At 39.1% G+C, this 24,101-nt stretch overlaps 1 protein-coding gene across 14 annotated transcripts in view; it reads right to left on the reverse strand.

Annotated features, from left to right (window-relative positions):
* The window catches only part of CPEB3 (cytoplasmic polyadenylation element binding protein 3), a 181,822-nt gene that overhangs the window by 95,081 nt on the left and 62,640 nt on the right, over nucleotides 1–24,101 (reverse strand). For 11 of the 14 annotated variants that reach the window (XM_059662840.1, XM_059662839.1, XM_059662838.1 and 8 more), the window contains 2 exons: nucleotides 12,420–12,579; nucleotides 2,577–2,633 (listed from right to left, as the gene is read on the reverse strand). In XM_059662840.1, coding sequence (XP_059518823.1) covers nucleotides 2,577–2,633; nucleotides 12,420–12,579 — 217 coding nt within the window. The remainder of the gene's footprint in view (nucleotides 1–2,576; nucleotides 2,634–12,419; nucleotides 12,580–24,101) is intronic. The other 3 variants (XM_059662846.1, XM_059662837.1, XM_059662835.1) reach the window with 1 other exon arrangement.

The following is a 24,101-nucleotide window of genomic DNA, read 5'->3' on the forward strand; positions in this document are numbered from 1 at the left end:
AATCAAAGAGCTTTTTTAAAAAGATTCTTAAAAAATATGCCGTAACCGGTTTGGCTCAGTGGATAGAGCGTCGGCCTGCGGACTCAAGGGTCCCAGGTTCGATTCCGGTCAAGGGCATGTACCTTGGTTGCGGGCACATCCCCAGTAGGGGGTGTGCAGGAGGCAGCTGATCCATGTTTCTCTCTCATCGATGTTTCTAACTCTCTATCCCTCTTCCTTCCTCTCTGTAAAAAATCAATAAAATACATTTAAAAAAAAAAAAAAGCAAAAGAGAAAAAAAAATGTTTTAGAGGGATAGGGAGAGAGAAAGAGAAACATCAATTGGCTCCTACCAGAGCATGTGTCCTGATCAGGAATCAAACCGGCAACCCCTTCGGTGCACAGATGGTGCTCAACCAACGGAGCCACACCAGCCAGAGTGACCCTTTTGATGTTTTAAAATATATTACAGAATCATAGAATCTTCTGCATGAAAGCAATCATTAAGATGACCTAATTTCAGTCCCCTTTTCTTAAAGATGAGAACATTTAGAGGCTAAAGGGGGCAATTTAAGTAACATGCACCAAGTGGAAAGAACATAAGCAAAATCTCTTCTTTAAAAGCAGAGAATTAAAGAGAATCTGAACAAAGTATCAAAACCTTTTAGAAAGAAGAATGTCTTCTAGCTTCATTTTTACTTTACACAGAAAATAAAAAATTATATCCTCTCCCTCTTGCAAAAGAGAACTCACATCATGTCAGATTCGATCTTTCCTCAAATGCACACTCACTCTTTCAGGCAGACACACTACCATGCTGTTCTTTCCTTTTACCTTCGACTCTACATCTAACCACTTGGCTGAAGTGTTTTCACAAACTTTCACAAAATCACAGAAGCTCAGCAAGTTAAGGTGCCTATTCATCTTCACCCCAATGTACCTACATCTAGAAAAAAATTAGAGGTAGCACAATCTGAATGTAACGTGACCGTTCTTTTAGAAATTAGAACATAGAGGTGAATACTCTGGAGTAAATTTTTATTGTTTCTAAGACCCTCAAAAAGGGGATACTAGCTCTTTAGAACAAAATGTGCGCACAGTGAATGAGAACCGCACTGTCAAGCACTGTCATGGGTTCTCCGCAGAGCTCACTAGGAGGTACACTGCATGTTGGAGCCAAAAGAATATGAAATATATATTTTAGAGATAACCTGAAATCTGCCCTAAGGATCTCCACTGGCATTTTAACATCCCTACTCAAAAGGGAAAGGGGCCATATTGTACACAACCCTAGATTTAACCAGGATGTCCGCCAGGTGTATCAAGAGTTAGCTTGTAATATCTGAAAGGCTAAGAGTGGACAACCTGATATCACTCATTTGATAGAGGAGAAAACTTAAATCAATGGCTGTATAGGTCCTTCTGACAACTGATAATTTCAGTTTAGATGACCTCAGCAGTGGTAATTCTCAGAGGAAAAGAACGTACCAGGAACACCAAAGAATGGGGAATTGGCCCATTCACACTTAGGAAGTAGTACTGAGAAGTGAGAATGCTCACCAGGATACCTGTCTCTCTCATCAAGTCAGGATTGAGAATATGCTGTCTTCTTCAAAGTATTTATTTGATCCATAGACACTTGGGAGGAGAATTAATGCCAGCCAGAAATTTCTTCCAGGATTAACTAATACATTGACTTTCTGGTTAACAAGGTTTTGATGCTCCAGAACTCAATCCAATAATTACTGACAAAAATATTTCTAACCTAAAAAGCTGTTGACACCTATATACTACGTAAACTCTATTAATGGGATGTCCAGTTTGAACTGTGGCTATCTACCAAAATGAGAAAATTCTGAGTTATGCATAAATAAGTTGACTTAGTCCTTCACATTATCTAACCCACTCCTCCCCTCTGTCCCTTCACCTCCCTCCTTTCCTCCTCCTCTTTCCTTACTCCACCCCCATGGTATGCAGCAGGGGTCAGCTAAGTTCTCTGTAAAGGACCAGATAGAAAACAGTTTAGGCTTTTTGGGCTCTACCATTGTAACACAACAGTAGCCACAAGACAATCCATAAAGGAATGGGAGTGGCTGCGTTTCAATAAAGCTCTTTACAAAAGTAGGCAGTGGGCTCATAGGGCTGCAGTTTGTCAACCCCTGGCACACTGTAGCCATTCCCAAACTTTAGCCTCCATCACAATAACCTACAGGACTTGTTAATACACAGATTTCTGGGCCCCATCCGTAAAGTTTATGATTCAGCAGGTCTGGAGTGGGACTTGAGATTCGACATTTTTAATAAGTTGCCAAAGGATGCTGATGCTCCAGGGACCACACCTTCAGAACCACGAGTATAAAATAATGGTCTACATTTTACTCATTGAAATGTTGAAATGTAATAAATAATTAAAAAGTGGAAATATCCCAATAAATCATTACTTAGTCAGTTATATAATGTACACCTGAAACGAATGTAATACTGTATGTCAACTATAATAGAAAAATTAAAAAAATTACTAAAAAGAAAAAAACATGGAAATTACATGCTGTAAACTTGACTGCTAATTTTATAGGATATTTCACATGAAGACTTACTGTTAAGTGCCATTATATTATCTGTTCCTGGATGATGGAAATTTATTCCCATGCGTCCTAAAAAATAAAGTAATTTTATTTTAAGCACAAAGAAAATAATGCTTAATATAATCATTTCAAAACATTGTAAAATACGAACATTACAAAAAGCTAAAACAAATTAATCGACAACAAACAATGCTATCAAAGGCCATAGCAATCACATAAGTTTTTAAATCAAGTCATAAAATATACACATGAAAAATTTTAAAACAAAGCCAAAGTCTCAATAACAACAAATAAAACAAAACAAAACAATAAGCTCCCATTATAATCTTCTGAAATTTTAATACATCTCTGCATTCCGATTTAAACATGCCAACTCCCTGAATTAAGCATTTTATTTAAACAACCATTCACAGTGCCCTTCAAATTCAAGCAGAAAACTAATGAATTCAAGAACTATATAAACTTGAAGCTACAGAGGAATAAAAAGATAAAGTTCTTATAGTGACTCAAAAATGCAACAATTACCAGAATGGCAACTGGAAGATGGTAAAATTTATATAATGAATTGGGGAACAATGACTAGCTAAAAACCTGGGGTTCTTATTGCTGTCCCTATCACTAATTAGTTGTATGACCTTGGGCATAATGTTTATCTTCAGACCTTTGTCCTTATAGTAGTTACAGGGGTTGCAAACTTCTGCCCACACTGGCTGGCTACCTGTGTGTGTTCCCCTCCTTGAGCTAAGAATCATTTTTACATTTTTAAAGAGTTATAAAACAAAAATTAAAAAACAAATAATAATGTGTGACAGAGACCATGTGGCCCACAGGCCTAACATATTTACTCTCTGGCCCTTTACAAAGTGACAAGAATAAATCAGATATTTCAACTAACAGCCTTGATTTGCTTTTTCATTAATTATTTAGGAAAAGGAGGTGGGTGTTTCAAAACAAAAATGAAACAGAGAGAGTTTTATATGAGAAAAAAATGTACTTAGTAAGTTTTCTTGACCAATTCACGAAATAAAATCATTACTGAAACAATGCTTTTGTGTAAAGCTAATATCTGCGAACTTGGCTCTGCTAGGTTTTCATGTCCAATTGTGTCAAGAGTTAACATGGAATTCTCAGAAAAATGTTAATTTCAGGTCACTACCATTTTTTAAATAAATGTCAACAGCATTTGGGGGGAGACTGGTGCAGAGAAAGCTGGAGATAAGGGAGTGATTGACTCTTACAACAAATACAGTGTTATAAACAACTGCAAAAGGCCAGTCATCATTTGGTATTGAATTCAGTTATGGGGTACTGAAGGCAAACAGCATTATCAAACTCTTCTGGCCCAAAAGGGAAAAATCACAGTATTTGCCTCAACTAAAAAGGGGGAATCATGAGTTCCTTGTGAAATCAAAGCCATCGTAATCTCTTAAAGACCCTCAGATCATAGTAATTTGTGAAAAGTCATTTCATATTAAGGCATAAGGAAAAAACAAAACTCTTAAGTGTAATGTTGCTTGCATTGATGTGTGTGTGTGACAGAGAGAGCAATTAAGAATGGAAAAATCGCCGAAACCGGTTTGGCTCAGTGGATAGAGCGTCGGCCTGCGGACTGAAGGGTCCCCGGTTCGATTCCGGTCAAGGGCATGTACCTGGGTTCCGGGCAATTCCCCAGTGGGGGATGTGCAGGAGGCAGCTGATCGATGTTTCTAACTCTATCTCTCTCCCTTCCTCTCTGTAAAAAATCAATAAAATATATTTTAAAAAAAAAAAGAATGGAAAAATCATCAACAGTTGATGGATTCTGATGAAACTGTTCTACTTTTACCATGAAGCATTAAAGAACTTGCAAAAAAAATTACTTTCAGTTTTTATTATTTTAAACTTCCTTATCCGGAGGAAGATACTACATCTACCTTTAGTTTTGTGGAAACTATTTTGCTAACACTTATATTATGGTAAAATTCTTTTTAATAATATATTTGAATGTTTTCTACAGAAAAATCATCGTATTAGTAACAAATCATCTCTTAATAACTTAATTGACTGTTTTATTATTTTTAATGAATTTTTTAAGATCTTTTCATATTACCAGAAGCTAGTAATTAGGAGTTTCAAAAACTACCAATTGTTAAAAGACAAACTTAACAGTATCTATGTGTCATATGTTTTTCCAGCTCCTAAGTCAAGTTAGAGTCCCTAAAAATTATAGTCTGTACCATATGCTGGGAGTGCTATCTCCTACCACCACCTTGATCAGAACCTATTATAGGAAAATTTGTTACCAGAACAGACTTTGACTCAGTAGAGAGAATTTCATTCTGATTTTAGTTAGCTATATCAATATGCTCTCCATTATTTTCAGATAGCCAAGATACTCTATGGATTAATTACCACTAAATACTAACAGTCATGAAAACTAGATGTGATTTACACATATTCTGAGGTATTCACATTTAACAGTAAATAGCCCAGTCACTGCATAGTCTGCCTAAAAACGCAACAAGAATTCAAAATCACTGCCTATCCAAACTTTAGGAAATATTATGTAGAGAAGGTCTCTCTGCTCTTTAAGCAAGGTATATTCAGAGGTTAAGTGTGGTTCTTTTTTTTTTTTTTTTAAATATATTTTATTGATTTTTTACAGAGAAGAAGGGAGAGGGATAGAGAGTTAGAAACATCGATGAGAGAGATCGATCAGCTGCCTCCTGCACACCCCCCACTGGGGATGTGCCCGCAACCAAGGTACATGCCCTTGACCGGAATCGAACCTGGGACCCTTGAGTCCGCAGGCCAACGCTCTATCCACTGAGCCAAACCGGTTCGGCGGTAAGTGTGGTTCTTAAAAGCTAGGTATGTTCCCTAAACATTCCTAGAATAATAAAGGGTTATCAAGAAAGCAAAGTAAGCCCAAATTTAGCTGATCCTCATTCAACTTCTTTTATTTCTTGCTAAGCTCATTAATGGTAAAGAATTATGTAGTTTATGCCTGGCTCATGTGGCTCAGCAGTGACTGAATGTTGACCGAGGAACCAAGAGGTCACTGGTTTGATTCCCGGTGAGGGCACATGCCAGGTTGCAGACTAGATCCCAAATAGGGAGCATGCAGGAGGCAGACAATCGGTGATGTTCCTCTCTCATCGATGTTTCTATTTCTCCATCCCTCTCCCTTCCTCTCTCTAAAAATCAATAAAAAACATTTTTAAAAGAATTATGTAGTTTACAATCACTGCATCAAATAATAGTTATTGTATGTTTCTGTATGCCCCTCTCCACAGTCCTCCAGAAGTTGGATCCTTTTTGGACGCTTTCCATGAAGTTTTAGGACTTTTCAGCCAGGAAAAATGAAAATGAAAAGAAGCTTGGTAGCTTTCTAATTAATCATCCTCCATCTCATAATGATTTCTTCTGATTCAATCTTTCTAAAGATGCAGCAAAAACAAGAGCCTTGGGCAACGTTTTGTAGACGAAGGCATCATACTTGCTAAAAAGCAGAAACTTTTTTGTTTTTCCTGGTATCCTCCCTAATTCTGTTAGCCTCTTTGACCCATGGATCTCTGGATCAATATATTCAATAAAATATATTATAAAAAAAAAATTCTGGGTCAATGCCAGACCCACCAGAACCAATTATTTAAAAATAATCTATTTTTCCCAACTAAATGCAAATTATTTTTAGTAAAACCACTTATGGCTTCTTTAAGCTACTTTCTTTACCTCTTCAAAAGTTCACGTTTAGATTATAAAGTGCACTATATCTTCATTGGGAAAAATGAGACAATAGAGAAAAATAAAGAAAACAAGATCACCAATCAAAGACAAGCTCTGTTAACTCTCTGACTTATAGTCTTCCAGTTTAGGAACTGCATATGACCAAAGGTTTCTTTTCTAAAATTGGGGATTATTTTATAATTTTATTTTTTATTTAATATTTTGAATGCCTTAAGTCTTACAGTTTATTATGGCATTCTGGAGGAAAGACTAAAATATAACAGCAAAAGAAAAACTGATTCCAAATTCAGATGAGGCCATTTCTTTTTCCTTTCTTTTGTCCAACAAACACTGCTGTTTAATCAGCTGTGAAAATAGAATCAAGTGTGTGACATCTGGTGATTTTTGTTAATTCAGTCTGGTGCTGCCAGCGTGACATTTTGTCACCTGTCCATGGTCTGCTATTTTTAAATTGTTCTTGTCAGCTAGCTATCTTTTAAGTATAGTGTAAAATATAAGGTTTCGAAAACTGGAAGCCCTACTTGGTTTTGCTGAGTTGAATGATGCTGTGGAAATCTGAGGCTGTGTCCCACTTTTCCCACTGCACGGGGCCTGGTAAATGGGGGTCAGAGGGGATGGAGGGAGAGTTTGGAGAATAGGGTTCCATATGGTTATTCAGTCTGTAAAAATCAGTCTCGTAAGCTCAATTCACACTCATATTTAAGAGAACAGTTATTCTTTTTAAAAAACTACCTCTACTATTATTCAAAGTGTCAGAGCCCAACTAAAGCTGTACTTTTATATGTCCAAAATTAAAATTAGAATTTTTATTAATTCATACTTAATTATGCAAAGTCACCTCTTCACTTCTGCAATATGTTATGTGATAGGGAACAACTGCTGTATCTTCCTGCAATCATCCCCATTTGCTCTAAAAAGTCAAGTCCTTCAAGAGACCTTCCCAGAACAGAATGTGAGTGCCATGTTCTAGAAAAGGTTATAAGACAAAATGAATATTCTACTGGATTCTGTTTCTTACCACTTTTCTCTATAAAGTTGAAGGTATATACCTTCAGAGAAAGTATCCACAAGATGTAATAATATGATATGCAAGAATACAATAAAATGGTCTTTTAAATCCCTTTCAGGGAAAAATGATTAGAGACTGGTACTATAATATTCTAAATATGTTCCAAAGAACCAAGAAGCAAAAGCTGTGAGCTTAGACCTGAGGTCAAATCCTAGCTTCTTTGCATACCAGTAGTGGATAATTTGTAGCACGTGCCTACATTTCCTCATTTCAGGCCATACTCTGGAACAATTAAATCGGAATTTCTGCAGGTAGTACCCAAGATTAAAGTACTCAGTCTTTTTCTTTCAAAATTCTCAGGAGAAAAACAACAACCTCACAGGTGATTACATTGCTATATTGAAAGGATCATTGGGCAAATTAATGGGAGGTACCTATAAAAAGATCACTCAACTTCTATCTATTGTGTCTCTCCCCCCGCCACCCTCACTCCCAGTATAGAACAATCACTTTTTTCTAATTTAGAACCTGTGCCCTAAAACTTTGTGTAATCTGCTAACTTTTATACCAGATAAGCTAGAGCTTAAGGAAGGTAACACAAAATAGAACTGGAGTAATGATTCAGGTTCGTGAAGAGACAGTATGTTTTTCTGAAGAAACTAAGTGTAATGACAGGTGCACTTTTCCTAAAACGAGGAAACCGCAACACGCCACAAAAAGGGCCAACTGTGTGAAAGGCTAAATGCCTCTAAACACAAATCGTAATGAATGAATAAAACGCCCTGTAACACCAAAGGGGTGGCACCTATGCCTTCCAGATTTCTGTCAATTTAAATTTTAAAGCACTATTATCGGAAGACAGCTATTTTTTCCCCCAGTTTGAGTATATATTTGAAAAGCAAACCCTTCAAGATCAGTTCTCAACTGACACCTGCTTTTTTCATTTCTCAAATTTCAGTTCCATGAATGGTGAAGAGAAAATCTTGTCTCTCAATGTCCCCTCCACTGCCCAATGTACTATGGTTGGCATTTCCCTATTCTTCTCTCTCAGTACTTTGTCTTTGAATCTTAATCCTAAGGGAGGGTATGATTAATCAAACCTAATGACCCTGGGTTTTCATGTGGGGTTCCCCAGCGGCTAGATGAACCCTCATCATTAGCAGCAAGTCAGTGGACCACTGTAAGGAGGGCATAAGGATGAACCTCTTCCCTTATCCCTTATTCCCAATGCCAGAAATCCCATTAATCCTCACAGTTATGAGAAGCATTGAATATCCCTTCAGTCCACTAGAAAAGAGGGCAGAGAATAATTCCTCCCACCCAGGCCTCACTCATACCTAGACCAACCCCAAGGATTTTTGTACTTAGAAAAGAAATAAGGAACCGTTTTCATTAGTTCATCACCCATCTCAACACTCTCCTTCTCATCTCTTGGAGACATTATCTCAAATGAACATTAGGGAAAGTCATACGTAAGATGTGGTAAGAGGCAAATGTAATGATGAAATGTTTCTCTGTTATAACCAAGAACTGTAATTTGAGCTCTTTAAGAAGCCAAAATTCAATCTAAGTTTTATTTAAATAGGGTTCTGTGATCTGATCAACACTGCAGAAGACATTCCTGAGTGCTGTGAAGAAAGACCGATTTGACTTTTTCTCTACTACTTTACTACTGGGGGGCAGGGGGGAGATGGGTCTTTTAAAATCTCCTACAAACACTTTCAACGCTGACCTAGTGTTACGTATAAACAAAATTGGAAAACTGTTAAAGCTCTTTACTGCAGCAGAAATCTTAGTACTTCCTGAACTTCCTATTTCATCATTTCTCCCACTAACCCTTTCTTCCCGCTGAATCAAGAGAAGAATTGAACAAAGGAATTTCTTACTCAATACATTTCTAAGATGAAATATCACTGTGAACATATTTTCGCCACCTTCACTTTAAGTACATATGAGGTACTTTATTTTTCATGACTGTCATATCCTATTTTATTATACTTTCTTTACATCATTCAGATATGCAATTTTGGAAAGCCAACATAACTTAGGAGGATTCTTTTCCTTTCTCCTTTCGGTGGTTTTTGATCATGACAATCATTATTTACATATGGGAAATACAAAACTTTGGCAACTTGCATTTGCAAGCTTTCAGCATTTAGCTGCAGCCTAGCTAGAAGGAAACACTGTAGGAATATAAAGGTTTAATTTATTGCACAGGCCGGGCTGTAGGCATACCATTACCACTGCCAGCAAAAAAAATTATAGATACCATTTGAGCAGTTTCTGGTGTCAGAAACTTGATCTGATTCTGTGAAGTAGGTGCTTTATTTTAACAATGAGGACACTAAGACTTTAAAGAGGCTAACTAATTTATCTAGATCAATAGCTAACTAGAGGCAGAGCCGGAATTCAAATACAGGTTTGAGTGACTGCAAAGTCAGAAAGGCCGAGTTGGAATTTCATCTCCTTTATAGAGAATATAAAATGTCTGAAAGAATGTTAATAAACAATTTTTGTTATCTCTAGGTAGTAGGTCTCAGGTGATTTTTTCCACTTTCCTTTTTGTTTTTTTATGTACTACTTGAATTCCTTACAATGAGAAAGAATGTATTATTTTCTAAAGAAAATTGAGCTTCGGAGGAAAACACCAAAACAAGCAAGCATATAAAAAATCAAGGACTCTATCGCTTGAGTGTTGAGATACTCAAAATAGTGTTCCCATGTTTAAGTGGGAGAAGAGGATACTAAAGAGAAGAGGGAAAACAGAATGGAGTGGAGGGAAGCGTTTCTAGACAGACTCATCCAGAAGCCACCGGGTAGGTCTCCTAGCCCACCACCTTTCTCTTAAAGCGCAATTTGCCTAGACGCTTACATATTTTGATTTTTAATTGACTAGATGTTTATATCTTTTGACCCAGAGACCCTCTCTATGAATTTTCCTTGAGAAAAAACTATGTGCAAGAACTCATCCATGGCAGCATTACCGACAATGGAGGAAAAAAAGCTCGGAACAATCTAAGAATCCAAAGTATAAGGCCTATCAATAAATTATAAAGACCGGATAAAAACATGGATAATGTTGATCATGTGGGAAATAGAAAAATAAAGGCTACGCCATCACAATGTTTCTTTTCTTTTTTTAATGACCTTTTTGTTATTATAATTTGCTCCTCTTTAAGAGTCAAACGTTACTTAAAATCTTTCCTTTAAAATACCAGCATCATAATTATGTTACTAGGAATAATAAGGTTCAAACACATGATGCCATAAGTCAGACCTAACAGTCTCCCAGCTGGAAAAGGGAAGCAGGAAGCTCAAACACCCTCACCAGAGGACGCTGACGTGATGCTGTAACTGAACATGGGAAGTGGTCCCCTCATAAGGAAATCAATGTGGGTGGTATGATGAACTGAGAGGTTGCAACTCTATTGAGGCTGTAAAAAAGTACATATTAAATGCCTTCCAATTTCTGAGGACATATATCTATAAGTACAGTGCAGAAGGCTTGCATAGGTGAAACCTCACATTTGCAAGTGTAGTGAAAAAATTTACGCACAGGCAGTTAGACATGCAATATTTAAAAAGGCCACCACAACTGGAATAAGGTATTTACATTACACTGTACTGAGGTACCCTCCTCACACTTCAACAATGCTACGCTCAAACGGCAGGGCACAATAGCACCCACTTAAACAATATCCACAAAATTCTGCAAAATTATTTTACAGACTGTAATCTAATATCCTTTTACATTTTATTGCTGGATGAAAAGAATACAGACTAAGCTAAAACAAATACGCATAAAGAACAAGGGATGAATATTTTAGGTTAGGAGAGACTTCTAGCTGTTCGAGGTAGAGAAGGCAGACAAATGCAGCCTTTGAAGATATTAAAAACACAAAAGTCTGTGAATATCATGGGTTTCTTTTTTAACGTCATTCTCACTTCGAAGTGAAATATGCTTTAAATGGCCATGTACCTAATCTCCCAACTGAAGACAGACATGGTAACAGTTAAATATAACAATAAATCAATGAGAGATTTTTTCCCCCTACTTCTGACGGCTTTAAAATATAGCTTTTCTCAAAATCCTTTCTTTTCTTTATAGTCTGTTAACCACTCTCTTTTCACTGGCAATTGAGGACCGCAGCAGAAAATCATGAGTGTGACAAGAAAAGGATGAAATGGATTCCTGGTGTGGCTGGAGGAAATGGCTATCAGGTGTTCACAGTCATTCCTACCCTCTAGAAGAGCGTGCAGAGAACCAGAGGGGATCAAATTCCTCCCCATCCAGAGGACAGGAGGGTTTGGACAAGATGGACATCCCTGTGGCCAACTCTTTACAGTGTTCAGATATTAGGCGCTGAACCCAAGCACTGTAGATACTTCAACAGAAAATTTCCATTACAGTATTCAAAAATACCTTGGGGCCCCTAAAAATTCCTATAACCCATAAAAAGAACTAGCTGTAATTATAATGTAACATCAGCCTCTATCCTGAATTTACATGGGTTGTAAAAGTAGGAAATCCTAATATTGCTGACGCTGGGACTTTCTGCCTTATATTTAAGCCAAAACGTTTACACATTTTAAGACATTTTCCTTAATGTTTTAGCCTGAGAGAATGCAAACGGGTCGCTGGCTGCTCTCAAGTCTGTGTGGTGTTACCTCTCTATACTAGGAAATTGATTATATTTTAATAAAATGAAACCCTTTTGTATGAAGTTTTCTGAAGTAGTCTTTGGAGACTAGTTGACTAAATCTCCTATTTCCTTGCAGTATGCTTGGACTTAAATGAATTATCCAGGTTCGGCTGTGGATTCCAAATGCAAAGCCCAGAAAATGTGGCTTCTGGTCTCATGCCGTAACTGCAACTTCAGCTGCCCAGCACATGCTTCTGCCAGACATTATGATTAAAGCCATCAACCTTGAAAATCATAGGTAGCTGAACCCAGGTTTTAAAAAAATCAACTTTAAATACATTCCACAATGCTTTACAGAAGCAAACAAAAACAAACAAAAAACAAACAAACAAAACAAAACAAAATCACAATTATTAAAAAGCTGATTTTTGTTTAAAACACCAAGCAAGGAATGGACATATGAATATTCCTAACCTGCAAAATGATTCCTCCACATTATATCAGCGAAACTCATTGGTGGGCCACTGGGAGGGTAGTGTTTACCTTTCAGAGGCTCATGATCAGTCCTTATCATATCCATTAAGGAGTTCTCCAACGAGTGCAAGTTAAAAGTGTCATAGGGCCTACTCCGGTCCTAAAAATAAAAACACAGGACAATAAGACAACACATAAAATCACTCCATAAAAATCAATACCATAGCATTTGCTTCTTGCCATGTACTGATGACGTGAATCAAAGTTCCAGATAGTTCTAATAATAAACACACAGTCATTCTTTGCATTAAGAATAATGGCTTATTTCAGAAGGACACTAAACTTTACATTAATGCTGGAATTTTAAAAAAAGAATAATGACTTGGCAACATTACGTTTAATACAAGTTTCCATTAATTAATTAAATTATTACCCTTTTCCCCTAATCGTCTTTTATGTACACGTCCCACTCCTTCAGGCTGACTTTTTCTCAAGTGAATTAAAAAAGTAAATTCAAAGGTTAAGAGTCATGTGAATTGGCTCTGCCCTCTGCCCTTCACCCCCTGCACCCACCGTTAAGTGAAGATTCTACTCAAATGAACAGAGGTGCTGTTTTTTTCTGGAGGAAGACCATAATTAAAAACTCTCAGTATAAAATTACTTTCCTGAAAAGCATAAAATTACTTTCCACAAAAAGTGACTGTAGCGTCAATATAATTGTATTGCATATCTTTCATATTTATTACTGATAAAGTCCATATGATAAGGTCTATATATTCGGTGTATGTTATAAAAATTACAGCATGTCCAAAGTACTAAAATTACCTTCTGAAAAGCATTCACATGAAAAAAATTTAACCCAAGGTAGTGTTTTCCTGTTAGATTGAAAAACATTTTGCAAATAGAAAGCTAATGTAAAAAAAGTGAAGAAAAATAATTGTTCTGCCACATTTCACTCATGCCCATGAGAGACCATCACCTACCAATTATTTTTAGCAGTCTGAGTCTAAAAGGAAGTGCAGTCCATGGCCTAATTTATTACTAGAGAACAGATTTAGTTGGTTTTTGTTTAAGAAAAGCAAGACAGCCTGGCTGGTGTGGCTCAGTGGTTGATCATTGACCTATATGATCCAGGAGATCACAGTTCAATTGCCAGCCAGGGCACATACCTAGGTTGTAGATTCAATCCCTAGTGTGGGGCATACAAGAGGCAGCTGATCAATGATTCTCTGTCATCATTAATGTTTCTGTCTCTCTCTCCCTCTCCCTTCCTCTCTGAAATCAATAAAAAAAATACTTTTTTTTAAAAAGAAAAGCAAGATAAACATACACCTCAATAACCACACAAAACAAACCATGAGAGATTAATAACCAATGAGAGATTATTCTCAGGATCTTGAACAGTTTATCCAGCCTTGCAAATGATCACTTATCCTCTCCTATGAATAACAGAAGGACATGATGAGTATGATATATACGACAGGTATAAACCTCAGCTACGATAACCATTTTCGAGGTTTGTCTTAAACTATTGGAAAGCTGTCTTCTTCTGGTCTCTGGTATACAGCCTAGCTGTATACCTATCCAGGAAAGCAAAAAGGGAGGTGACATTTCGGCAGTGAACATAAAGAACTCAGAGGATTACTGGATAAATGAATGCAGCATGAACGCATGTAGGTCCTAGGAAGAGCCCTGACCTAAGAACCAGGAGGCAAGAGTGCTAGAACAACTCTAAACAATTGGGGCTTTGGGGAACATTATGATCCACTGCTCCAGTCTGTGCCTGAAATTCCTCCCTTTATACAAATGAGAGGATTGAGCTACATTATTTCTATTATCTCTGCAACCCTATCCTTTAAAAGAACAACAACTCATAGATGAGGAGTAGGGGTGGGGGACACAGACTTTACAAACCTTTAATGCACAAGTTGAGGGTCACTGCCCTACTAGGCCCTGGCAGTTCAGCAGTAAATGCTGTAGCCTAGTCTAGTGGTCGGCAAACTGCGGCTCGTGAGCCACATGCAGCTCTTTGGCCCCTTGAGTGTGGTTCTTCCACAAAATACCACGTGCGGGCGTGCACGTACAGTGCCGGGAGCCGGTCCATCCTTGCTGTTTCAAGGGACCTGACGTATATGGCATACTGTTCTTAATATGTTTGCTCACCTTCTTGGCGCTGTGTTTTAACCAAAGTCACCTCTCTGAGAAAGGTTGTTTCCCCAGGTAGGAATTTTCCCCTGAAATTAGGGAGGGGATAAAACCCCTTAACTAAGTGCCAGGCAGGTAGTTAATCACTTTAACTACAAACAATCACACTTAAGCTACATAATTTTTACTCCCTGGAATGGAGATAAGAAATGCCCTAACCTTTGGAATAGAGATTGATAGGATTGGAATCAACTGGTATAAATACAGATGTAACAAGACAACAGGACACACAATCTAGAGACAGAACCTAGCGAGAGAACCTGGCTGAAGAACCTAGAGACAGAATCTGGCTACAGAACCTGGATAGAACATGGCAAGAGAACCTGACTAGAACCTGGTGACTGAACCTCGCTGGAGAACCTGGACAGAACCTGGCTGGAGAACCTAGCGAGGGAACATGGCTACAGAACCTGGCTGGAGAACCTAGCAAGAGAACATGGACACAGAACCTGGCTGGAGATCCTAACCAGAACTTCGCTGGAGATCCTGACCAGAACTTGGCTAGAGATCCTGGCTAGGCTGCTGATCAACTGAACGCTATCTCTGTGTCATTCCTTCTTCGCCGACTTCGTCCACACCTTTGGGGACCCCTGGACCTGCTGGGGTTGGACCCCAGCAGTACAGTGTGATTGAAACTTCGTGGCCCATGTACAGAAGTCAGTTTTCGGAAAGGAGATTTACAAAACAAGTATACAAGACGAGTGTGGATGGGAGAGTTGGAAGGGGTCGACCTCAGCAAACGTACCTCAATCAGATTGAGGAAGTTTTTAGCAAAGGCCAGCTTAGGAGTACCCTAATTAAGTTAATAATAATGTACCTACCTATATAGTTTAAGTTTAAAAAATTTGGCTCTCAGAAGAAATTTCAATCGTTGTACTGTGGATATTTGGCTCTGCTGGCCTAGTCCCTGTTTGCAAGTAACTAGCAAAGAGGAACATAACCAATTAAAATAAGAGTATGACAAGTGCTTTGACAGAGGAATGTATGCAATACAACGGAAACTAAGTCACATCTGTTTCTTAAACAGCACATATTTGTGTATGTGTGTATTGTAATTATTTTTTAAACTCCCATTCTATCAAGTCCTAGGTGTCCTGAATATGGGCCTGTCATGTGACCAGATGTAAGGCTTGTCTTAGTCATTCTCAATGGCCGCAGTATTCTCACTAGTAAAATGGGATCCTGTTAGAATTAGGTTGAAATTACTTAGTGTTTATTTTAGGCACATTGTGTGTGCCAGAGAGCAAGTAGTCAATATTTCTTACTTTCCTGATGCGTTCCCCCACCCCCAGCCATTTTTTTCTTTTAACACTCATCAGTTATCTGTTCCTATTGTTGGATAAGAAAGAGACAGGGAATATTTTCTTTGGCTCTCCATTTTGGTCTCTATATAATTTAAGAAGGTCCTTTCCTTTACTTTTCAGGTCTTCCTGGAGATCATTTGTTTTGCTTTGGGTTCAAGTTGTCAGTGGAAACTTGAATTACTTAAGGAATAAAGCTGAACTTCCAGAAATGCAGGCTTATCTTTCTCCATAAGAGGTATCATATTCTTTGCCCAAAGAAAAAGCCAGAGGTTAAGAAAAAAAAAAGTGTGCTGATGAAGAGGCAAATGACAACCTATTTATGGCACTGATGATCCCATAATAAATGTCTAGGAGCCTTCTATCATACCCATCCACACCTCCCACGGGGCTGTTTGAAGAGAGGCTGCTAAAGTGAAGGGACTATAAGAAATGGCTGTTTTAAAGAATCCAAGAATCTTTCCAGCCAGGACAGTTTCCTTTTTTTTTCCCATTTAATTCTTGGTATAATCTTCAAGGTAGATAACATACTCATTTTACAGAGGGAGATGAGGTTCAGAGATGATGCAGTCTGGATCTGACCTCAACGCCAATACCAAGGAGTATAAAAATCTGTCCAAGAAATTAATCCAATCCATTTGGGATATTACATGAAAACTCTTTAGAAACACAGCGTTGCATATAATCACTGATGAAATGATCTTCCTGTTAAGGTGGTAGTGAGTTCCTGTCAGAAGATAATATCAGATGTTAGGTGACTGCCCGTCAGGAAAACTGGAGGGGATGTTTGGAGAGGGTTCATATACCTGAAGTGGTTCCCAAACCGGTCAGAATGTCAAAATCACATGTAAAACAAATTAAACGTAGGTTCCTGGTCCCCAGCTAAAACCCACTTAATCACAATTAAAATGAAATAAATAAATAAATAAATGTCCAGGGTGATTGCATAGATTTGAGAGCCACTAGACTGGATGATTCTTCAAGTTAACTAAGCCTTTAACACTCATGAATCTGATTTGTAAAATGGGGCATTATTTAACATAAGGGAGGGGACTAGAAGGACAGCGTCAGCGAATAAACAAGCCTGGCTGCTTGGCCAAAAGTCAGCTTTGCAGTCTTTCAGTGGATTGTGAATTAGAGAAACAATGGGTGGTCTGGTTTTTAAAAGCCCAAACACTGAAATCCAACATCTTATTTTCAAATTCTGGCTCTGCCACATGCTGGCATGTCACTCTGCACAAATTTTTAAGGCTTGATTACCTTCATCCATAAAATAGGGGTGATAATAATTCTCTCTTTATAGCTGTCTTCAGTGCTAAAGACAGAATGTAATGCAAAGCATCTGTACAGTGATGGCTACTGGAATATTAGGGAGAATACACAGAGACTTCTGTGATGCCACGTCATGGTACTGGGATGCAGATTAAAAGACTAGAGGTTCACAGATGCTAACCTAGCAAGGCCCACTAGTGCTCCGCAGTGTGACGTGTGAAATGCGTGACAGAATGTGCCCAGGCTTCTTTAACTGAACAAACTTCCATGCTGAGAGGCTTAATTTCTCACTAAAATTAATTCTAGCTATGCCTCATCAATGTCTATTTGCTGTATCCTTTATGTTTTACAAGTAGTAAACATGGCTGAAATAACTGATTAACCAGGAAGCCTGAAAGAAACAGAGAAAGAAGAGAAAAACAAAAAATTCTGCATTGAAATTCCACAGAAATTATGACTAGAACAAACTAACCACAATTTACCCTTCCACAACAAAGGTTACGGGTGGCAATTAATCTTAATCTTTTTTCCATACATTTTGTTTCCCAATATAGGAAAAATAAGGAAAACATATTTTTCATTTGTTTTTAACACACAAACACATCAGGAAGTATTAGGACATTTATAAATAATGTATCCCATTATTGACTCTTTTCCTCTGAATATAACCAATGACAGATGTTATCAGTTACTGGTACACAAAGGCAGTCCACCCCCACTATACAGCTCATTAGCCCTGCTTTCTTTCTTCCCCCAGCTTGACTTAATATATTAATAAATTATTCAAGTGCTTAATATGTGCCTGGCACTGTTCTAAGTATGCTAAATGCATTACCTTACAACTCTACAAGTTAGGTCACTTTTATCCCCATTTTATAAATTAAACTATTAAATCTTGGAGAGATTTAAGTCACTGGCCCAAGGTCACAGGGCTAGTAAGCAGCTGAGCCAGGGCTCAAACCCAGTCAAATCCAGACTGTGCTCTGAGGACATTCATTGTACTGCCTCCCTGCCTGCCTCCCGCCTACTTCACCTTAAATCCTTTCATAAACATCCCCTTCAACCTAATCCTGGCACAATCAGAGAGAGGCCTCTTTGACCCCACCCTGCCACCCATTACTGGCCCTTGATCAATAATCCTTGTTGAACTGACAACTAGCTCAACTCAAAAAGGAGCTTGATCTATCCTCCAGCCCAGGCCTGGGCCTGCCTCTACCAGCCTTATCCCGCGCACCTGCCTTTTCCTTAGGAGAGAAATCCAGAACACATTCTACCCTTTCTGGCTTATCTCCAGACATTTCCTCTCCAATAGATACAAGGGGTCAAAAGCATCTGGGGAAAAAAAAAAAGCAGCTCTGGAACCAAAAGATATAATTAATCATGGTGCCTACTCTGTAGTAGGCACTGGGTTAAATGCTTTATAGCCATAATCTCAAACCTTACCACACCCTGCAGGGTAGGCATTATCTCCATTTCACAGAGGAGAAAACTGAGGCGCACAAGATTATGAAACTGCTCAGACTTCAACTGTTTGTCAAGTCACAAAGCTGGTCAGAAACCAGGACGTGAACCCAGGTCTGTTCAGTCCACGCCAGTCACATGCCAATGTTCCTGCCCTGATCAGCTGCCATATTCAATGAACAATGGGGGCTTGGCTGGGAAGAAAGGACACAAACATGGTGAAAAAGCGAAAGGTGGCCCTGGCCAGGTTTGGCTCAATGGATAGAGCGTTGATCCCAGCACTGAAGGGTCTCGGGTTCGATTCCTGGTCAAGGGCACGTACCTGGGTTGCAGGTTTGATGCCGGCATGAGTCGAGGCAGGTGCAGGAGGCAACCAATCTTTGTTTCTCTCTCATATCGATGTTTCTCTCTCTCCCCCTCCTTTCCTCCTTTCCACTCTCTCTGAGAAGCAATGGGGAAAATATCCTCCAGTGAGGATTAACAAAAAAGAAAAAGATGGAAAGATGTTTGAAAGGGCTAGGAAAGGATCAATGGGGTTGTGAAATAATAGAGAAAATAAAAGAAGGAATTCTCGCCGAAACCGGTTTGGCTCAGTGGATAGAGCGTCGGCCTGCGGACTGAAGGGTCCCGGGTTCGATTCCGGTCAAGGGCATGTGCCTGGGTTGCGGGCATATCCCCAGTAGGAGATGTGCAGGAGGCAGCTGATCGATGTTTCTCTCTCATCGATGTTTCTAACTCTCTATCTCTCTCCCTTCCTCTCTGTAAAAAATCAATAAAATATATTTTTTAAAAAAAAAGGAATTCTCAAAGGAAGGTTTTTCTGTTTATCATATAGCTTCAATGTATGTATTGATAAAACATTTCAAAGTTAAATGCATTCAACACATAAGAGTTTGAAGCCAAAAAACTAGCCATTTCTAAATTTCTACACTATTGCTCTTGTTTTCTAACTAGATTACATTGTGAGAGAGAGAGAGAGAGAGAGAGAGAGAGACATTGATGTGAGAGACAAACATCGATCCGTTGCCTCCCGTACATGCCCTGACCCACAACCTGCCACCATTTGGTGTACGGGATGATGTTCCAACCAACAGAGCCACTCTGGCCAAGGCAAACATTTTCTGATTTTGAGATATCTTTCCCATCTCCCAATTTTCTCAACATTTCTGCTCTGGCCCTTTAACTGCATCTCTTCCATGCTTGATCTACTTTGTCACAATGGTTTCCTGACCCCTGCTTTCTATGAAGGACACCACTAATATTGAAAAATAAGGATATATGAAACTTGCCAGCCTATGTAAAAACCAAAAAGGCTGTACACATTCAAAAGCTCAACATGTAGTGATTTCAAGCACAGAATCTGCTTAAAAGTACCACAAGAACAGATAGGACATTTACTTAATGTTCTAAACCAATCACTGCTGTTATTTTTCAGAACCTATCAAAAGCATGAGGTTCCTATATCAAACTGAACTGTCCTATGGTACTGAACAGCTTGACATATAATTGCCCTAAGATTAAAACCTTTTCCAAATAAAGGAAAACCTATGCCGTGAACCTCAGGGGACGGGGAAAAAATAACTTTCAAATGCAGATTTTCATCCTGTCTTCAGTAAGTATTAAGTTCTTTAGTCAGTGGTAAATTTTAATCATCCCAAATAAGACTAGCCCTACATGTGTAACCTTTTGGAAAACATGATTGTAGACTCTCCTTCAATCACTCAATAGCAAGCAAATGCTCCTTATATCTCACTCAAGGTTCTTAGGAAGTTGAACTTTTCTCCCTTTTCTGTCCAAAGAAACGAATAATTAATTGATCACCACCTGCTGTGAATTTTAATATTCTTTAAAATTATTGTTAAACCCAGTCTTCCATACAAGAAATTCTCAAGAACCCTCAATATAGCCTGGAATAAGATGACAGTGTACAGTGGGGCCTTGACTTAGGAGTGTCCCGACTAACGAGTTTTTTGAGATACCAGCTGTCTCTCCCCTATTTTTTGCATTGAGTTGACAGAGTAATTTGAGTTAACGAGCTCTTTAACGAACTCCTTAACAAGCTCGGTCTCCGAACAATTAAACTCGTAAGTCAAGGCCCCACTGTAGTAAGAAATTACAACTTCCTTATCTTTTTCTTCTTGAGGATGACTAATTCCAATTACTTTAACCTTCTTATCAGATTGTATTTTCCCTTGCTATAGAATAGCAAACCAAGCAAAGGTGTTCGAGAAGTTTATAAAACAAGCAAGAGGATAGATTCATCTGCTCTGAAAGATGCTCAAAAGTTAAATGAGCATGACAGCCTGAAGCACCACCCAGCAATGTTCACCTAGTCCAGCCGTGGGCAAACTACGGCCCGCGGGCCGGATCAGGCCCGTTTGAAATGAATAAAACTAAAAAAAAAAAAAAGACTGTACCTTTTTATGTAATGATGTTTGCTTTGAATTTATATTAGTTCACACAAACACTCCATCCATGCTTTTGTTCCGGCCCTCCGGTCCAGTTTAAGAACCCATTGTGGCCCTCGAGTCAAAAAGTTTGCCCACCCCTGATCCTAGTCTCTTCTTGTTCCCTACCATCCCCAATCTTCCATCACAGCTCTTCTCATTGGTTTGCCATGCAGGTCAGATAAGAGGCCCAGTTCATCAGACACAGGGAAAGATGGCCCTTGGAATCACGTATTCACCCGAAATGACCTACATTACTGAGGCCAAATCTGGCCAGGTGAATGCTGAAGGGGTCAACTGGACAAACAGTCCAAAGCCAAAGCCTGTTGCTACAACTTCTGGCTGTGGTAAACAATTCCGAGCTAAGTACAGATGCACTTAAAAAAGGAGGGATTATACAGTTTAGCAGTGTGCCAGGTAAAAGACACAAAGTGAGATGGAGGTCTGAGACAGACCTAGGAAGGAGGAAGGATACAGAAGAGTAGGCTTCAAGAAACTTCACAACTCCAGCCGGCGTGGCTCAGTGGTTGAGTGTCGACCTATGAACCAAGAGGTCACGGTTCAATTCCCGATCAGAGCATATGCCTGGGTTGCAGACTCGATCCCCAGTGTGAGGTGTGCAGGAGGCAGCCCATCAGTGGTTCTCTCTCATCACTGATGTTTCTATCTCCAACTCCCTCTCCCTTCCTCTCTGAAATCAATAAAAATATATTTTTAGCCCTAACTGGTTTGGATAGAGCATCGGCCTGCGGACTGAAAGGTCCCAGGTTCGATTCCGGTCAAGGGCACGTACCTTGGTTGCAGGCACATCCCCAATAGGAGATGTGCAGGAGGCAGCTGGTCGATGTTTCTCTCTCATCGATGTTTCTAACTCTCTATCCATCTCTCTTCCTCTCTGTAAAAAATCAATAAAATATATTTTAAAAATAAATAAATATTTTTAAAAGAAACTACAAAAATTTAAAGTTGCCCTTTCCCTGGTTATTATGCATGAGACTACCTGGTGTTGCTCCAAATCACAAGGTTGTTAGGCAGCATATTATTCCAAGCAGCTTATGAGGCATTGATTTATTAGACAAGATAATGTAAGGGAAGCTTGACCTTTGCAACCAAAACCTATCCTGGAACATTATGCAAAGGTACATGCAGCTCCTCATACTGTTTTCTTTTTTAACTGATCATAAATGTCGAAATCCTTCCACAAAGCTGACCACTTCTAGATATAGTTGGACTCTCCCCTCCCCACCCCAATATTTTAGCTCCAGTTATAGCAATGATTCAACCTATTATAATTTCTTCTTTATATCCCTGTCATCCTCAATAAACTCACTTCTATGAGAGCAGAGATGTGTCTTATTTCTTCCATATTCCCATCATTTGGCAGAGGGCCTGGCACATAATGGATATTCAGTAAATAAATGCCTACTTTGCATTTAAATTTTCCTTCTGATGGTTTCATATTGCAAGATTTTCACTTGAAACTAGCAAAGAACTGCACACCTATTAGAATTACTAAAAACAATAACAACACAGAAAACCCCTGACAATTCCAAATGCTGACTAGGACAAGGAACAACCAGAAATCTCATAAATTGTTGGTGGAAATGCAAAATGGTATAGCTATTTCAAAACAAAACAAAACAATTTGGGAGTTACTTATAAAGTTAAACATACACTGTTACAATGTAGCAACCCCACTCCTAAGTATTTACCTAAGAAATATAAAAACACACGTCCAGCAGCTACCTCACTGCAATCTATTGAAAATCAGCCCTCGACACAATGGTTTGTAGATTAAAAAAAAAAAAAAAAAAAAAAAAAAAACGAGAAAAAATAGAAAAAGGAAAAACAAAACACATGTCCATACAAAAACCTGTACACAAATGTTTATAACAGCTTTAGAAAACAACTTTATTCATTATTTCCAAAAATGAGAAACTACCCAATGCCAATGAACTGGTGAATGGGTAACAAATTGTGGTACATCCATATAATAGAATATTATTCAGCAATAAAAAGAAATGAAGTACTAATATGTGCTGTAACATAAATGTACCTTGAAAACACTATGATAAGTGAAAGAAGCCAGTCACAAATAATCTCATGAATAATTTCAATTATGTGAAACTAGAGGCCCAGTGCACAAATTTGTGCATGGGTGGGGTCTGGCCAGCCTGCTCCAATGAGGGCCAATTGGGCCGGGCTGGTGGAGGGGAGGGGATGCAGGAGGTTGGCCAGACAGTCCGGTACCTGATCGGGTGGGAGGGAGGGGCAATTGGGGGTGGGCCCGCCAGTGGGGAGAGGCTGTGGGCAGTTGGCTGGCTGGCCCCGCCCCCGTTTCGGCCGGGGGAGGGGGGGGCCCCGCCCTCCAATCTGGCCGGTTGGCCGGCCACAGTGCTCATCATAGCGACCGGTCATTCCAGTCGTTCCAGTCATTCTGGTCGTTCTGGCATTCCAGTCGCTTGGCTTTTATATATATATATAAATGTCCAGAATAGGCAACTTATCCATAGAGACAGAAAGTAGATTGGTCATTGTCTAGGGCTGGGGAAGTCAGGAGGAAAATGGAGGTTGACTGCTAACAGGCATGGGGTTTCTTTCAGGACGATGAAAATGTTCTAGAATTAGATAGTGATAATTGAACATAAATTTGTAAATACACTAAAAACTACCGCACTGTATACTTTAAAAGGGTGATCCCAGCTCAAGAATACAGTGCATAATTCACAACTTGGTATGTGAATATCTCAACTAGAGGCCTGGTGCATGACATTCGTGCACTGGGAGAGGTGGGGAGGCAGGGTTCCCTCAGCCAGGCCTGCACCCTTTCTCAGTTTGGGAGCCCTCGGGGGATGTCCGACTGACAGCTTAGGCCTGCTCCTTAGCGCTGCCGCAGAGGCAGGAGAGGCTCCCGTCACCGCTGCTGTGCTCGCCAGCCATGAGCCTGGCTTGTGGTTGAGCAGCACTCCCCCTGTGGGAGCTCACTGACCACCAGG

Source organism: Myotis daubentonii, chromosome 13 (assembly GCF_963259705.1).
Source record: "Myotis daubentonii chromosome 13, mMyoDau2.1, whole genome shotgun sequence".
In the NCBI taxonomy this organism is placed as follows: domain Eukaryota; kingdom Metazoa; phylum Chordata; class Mammalia; order Chiroptera; family Vespertilionidae; genus Myotis; species Myotis daubentonii.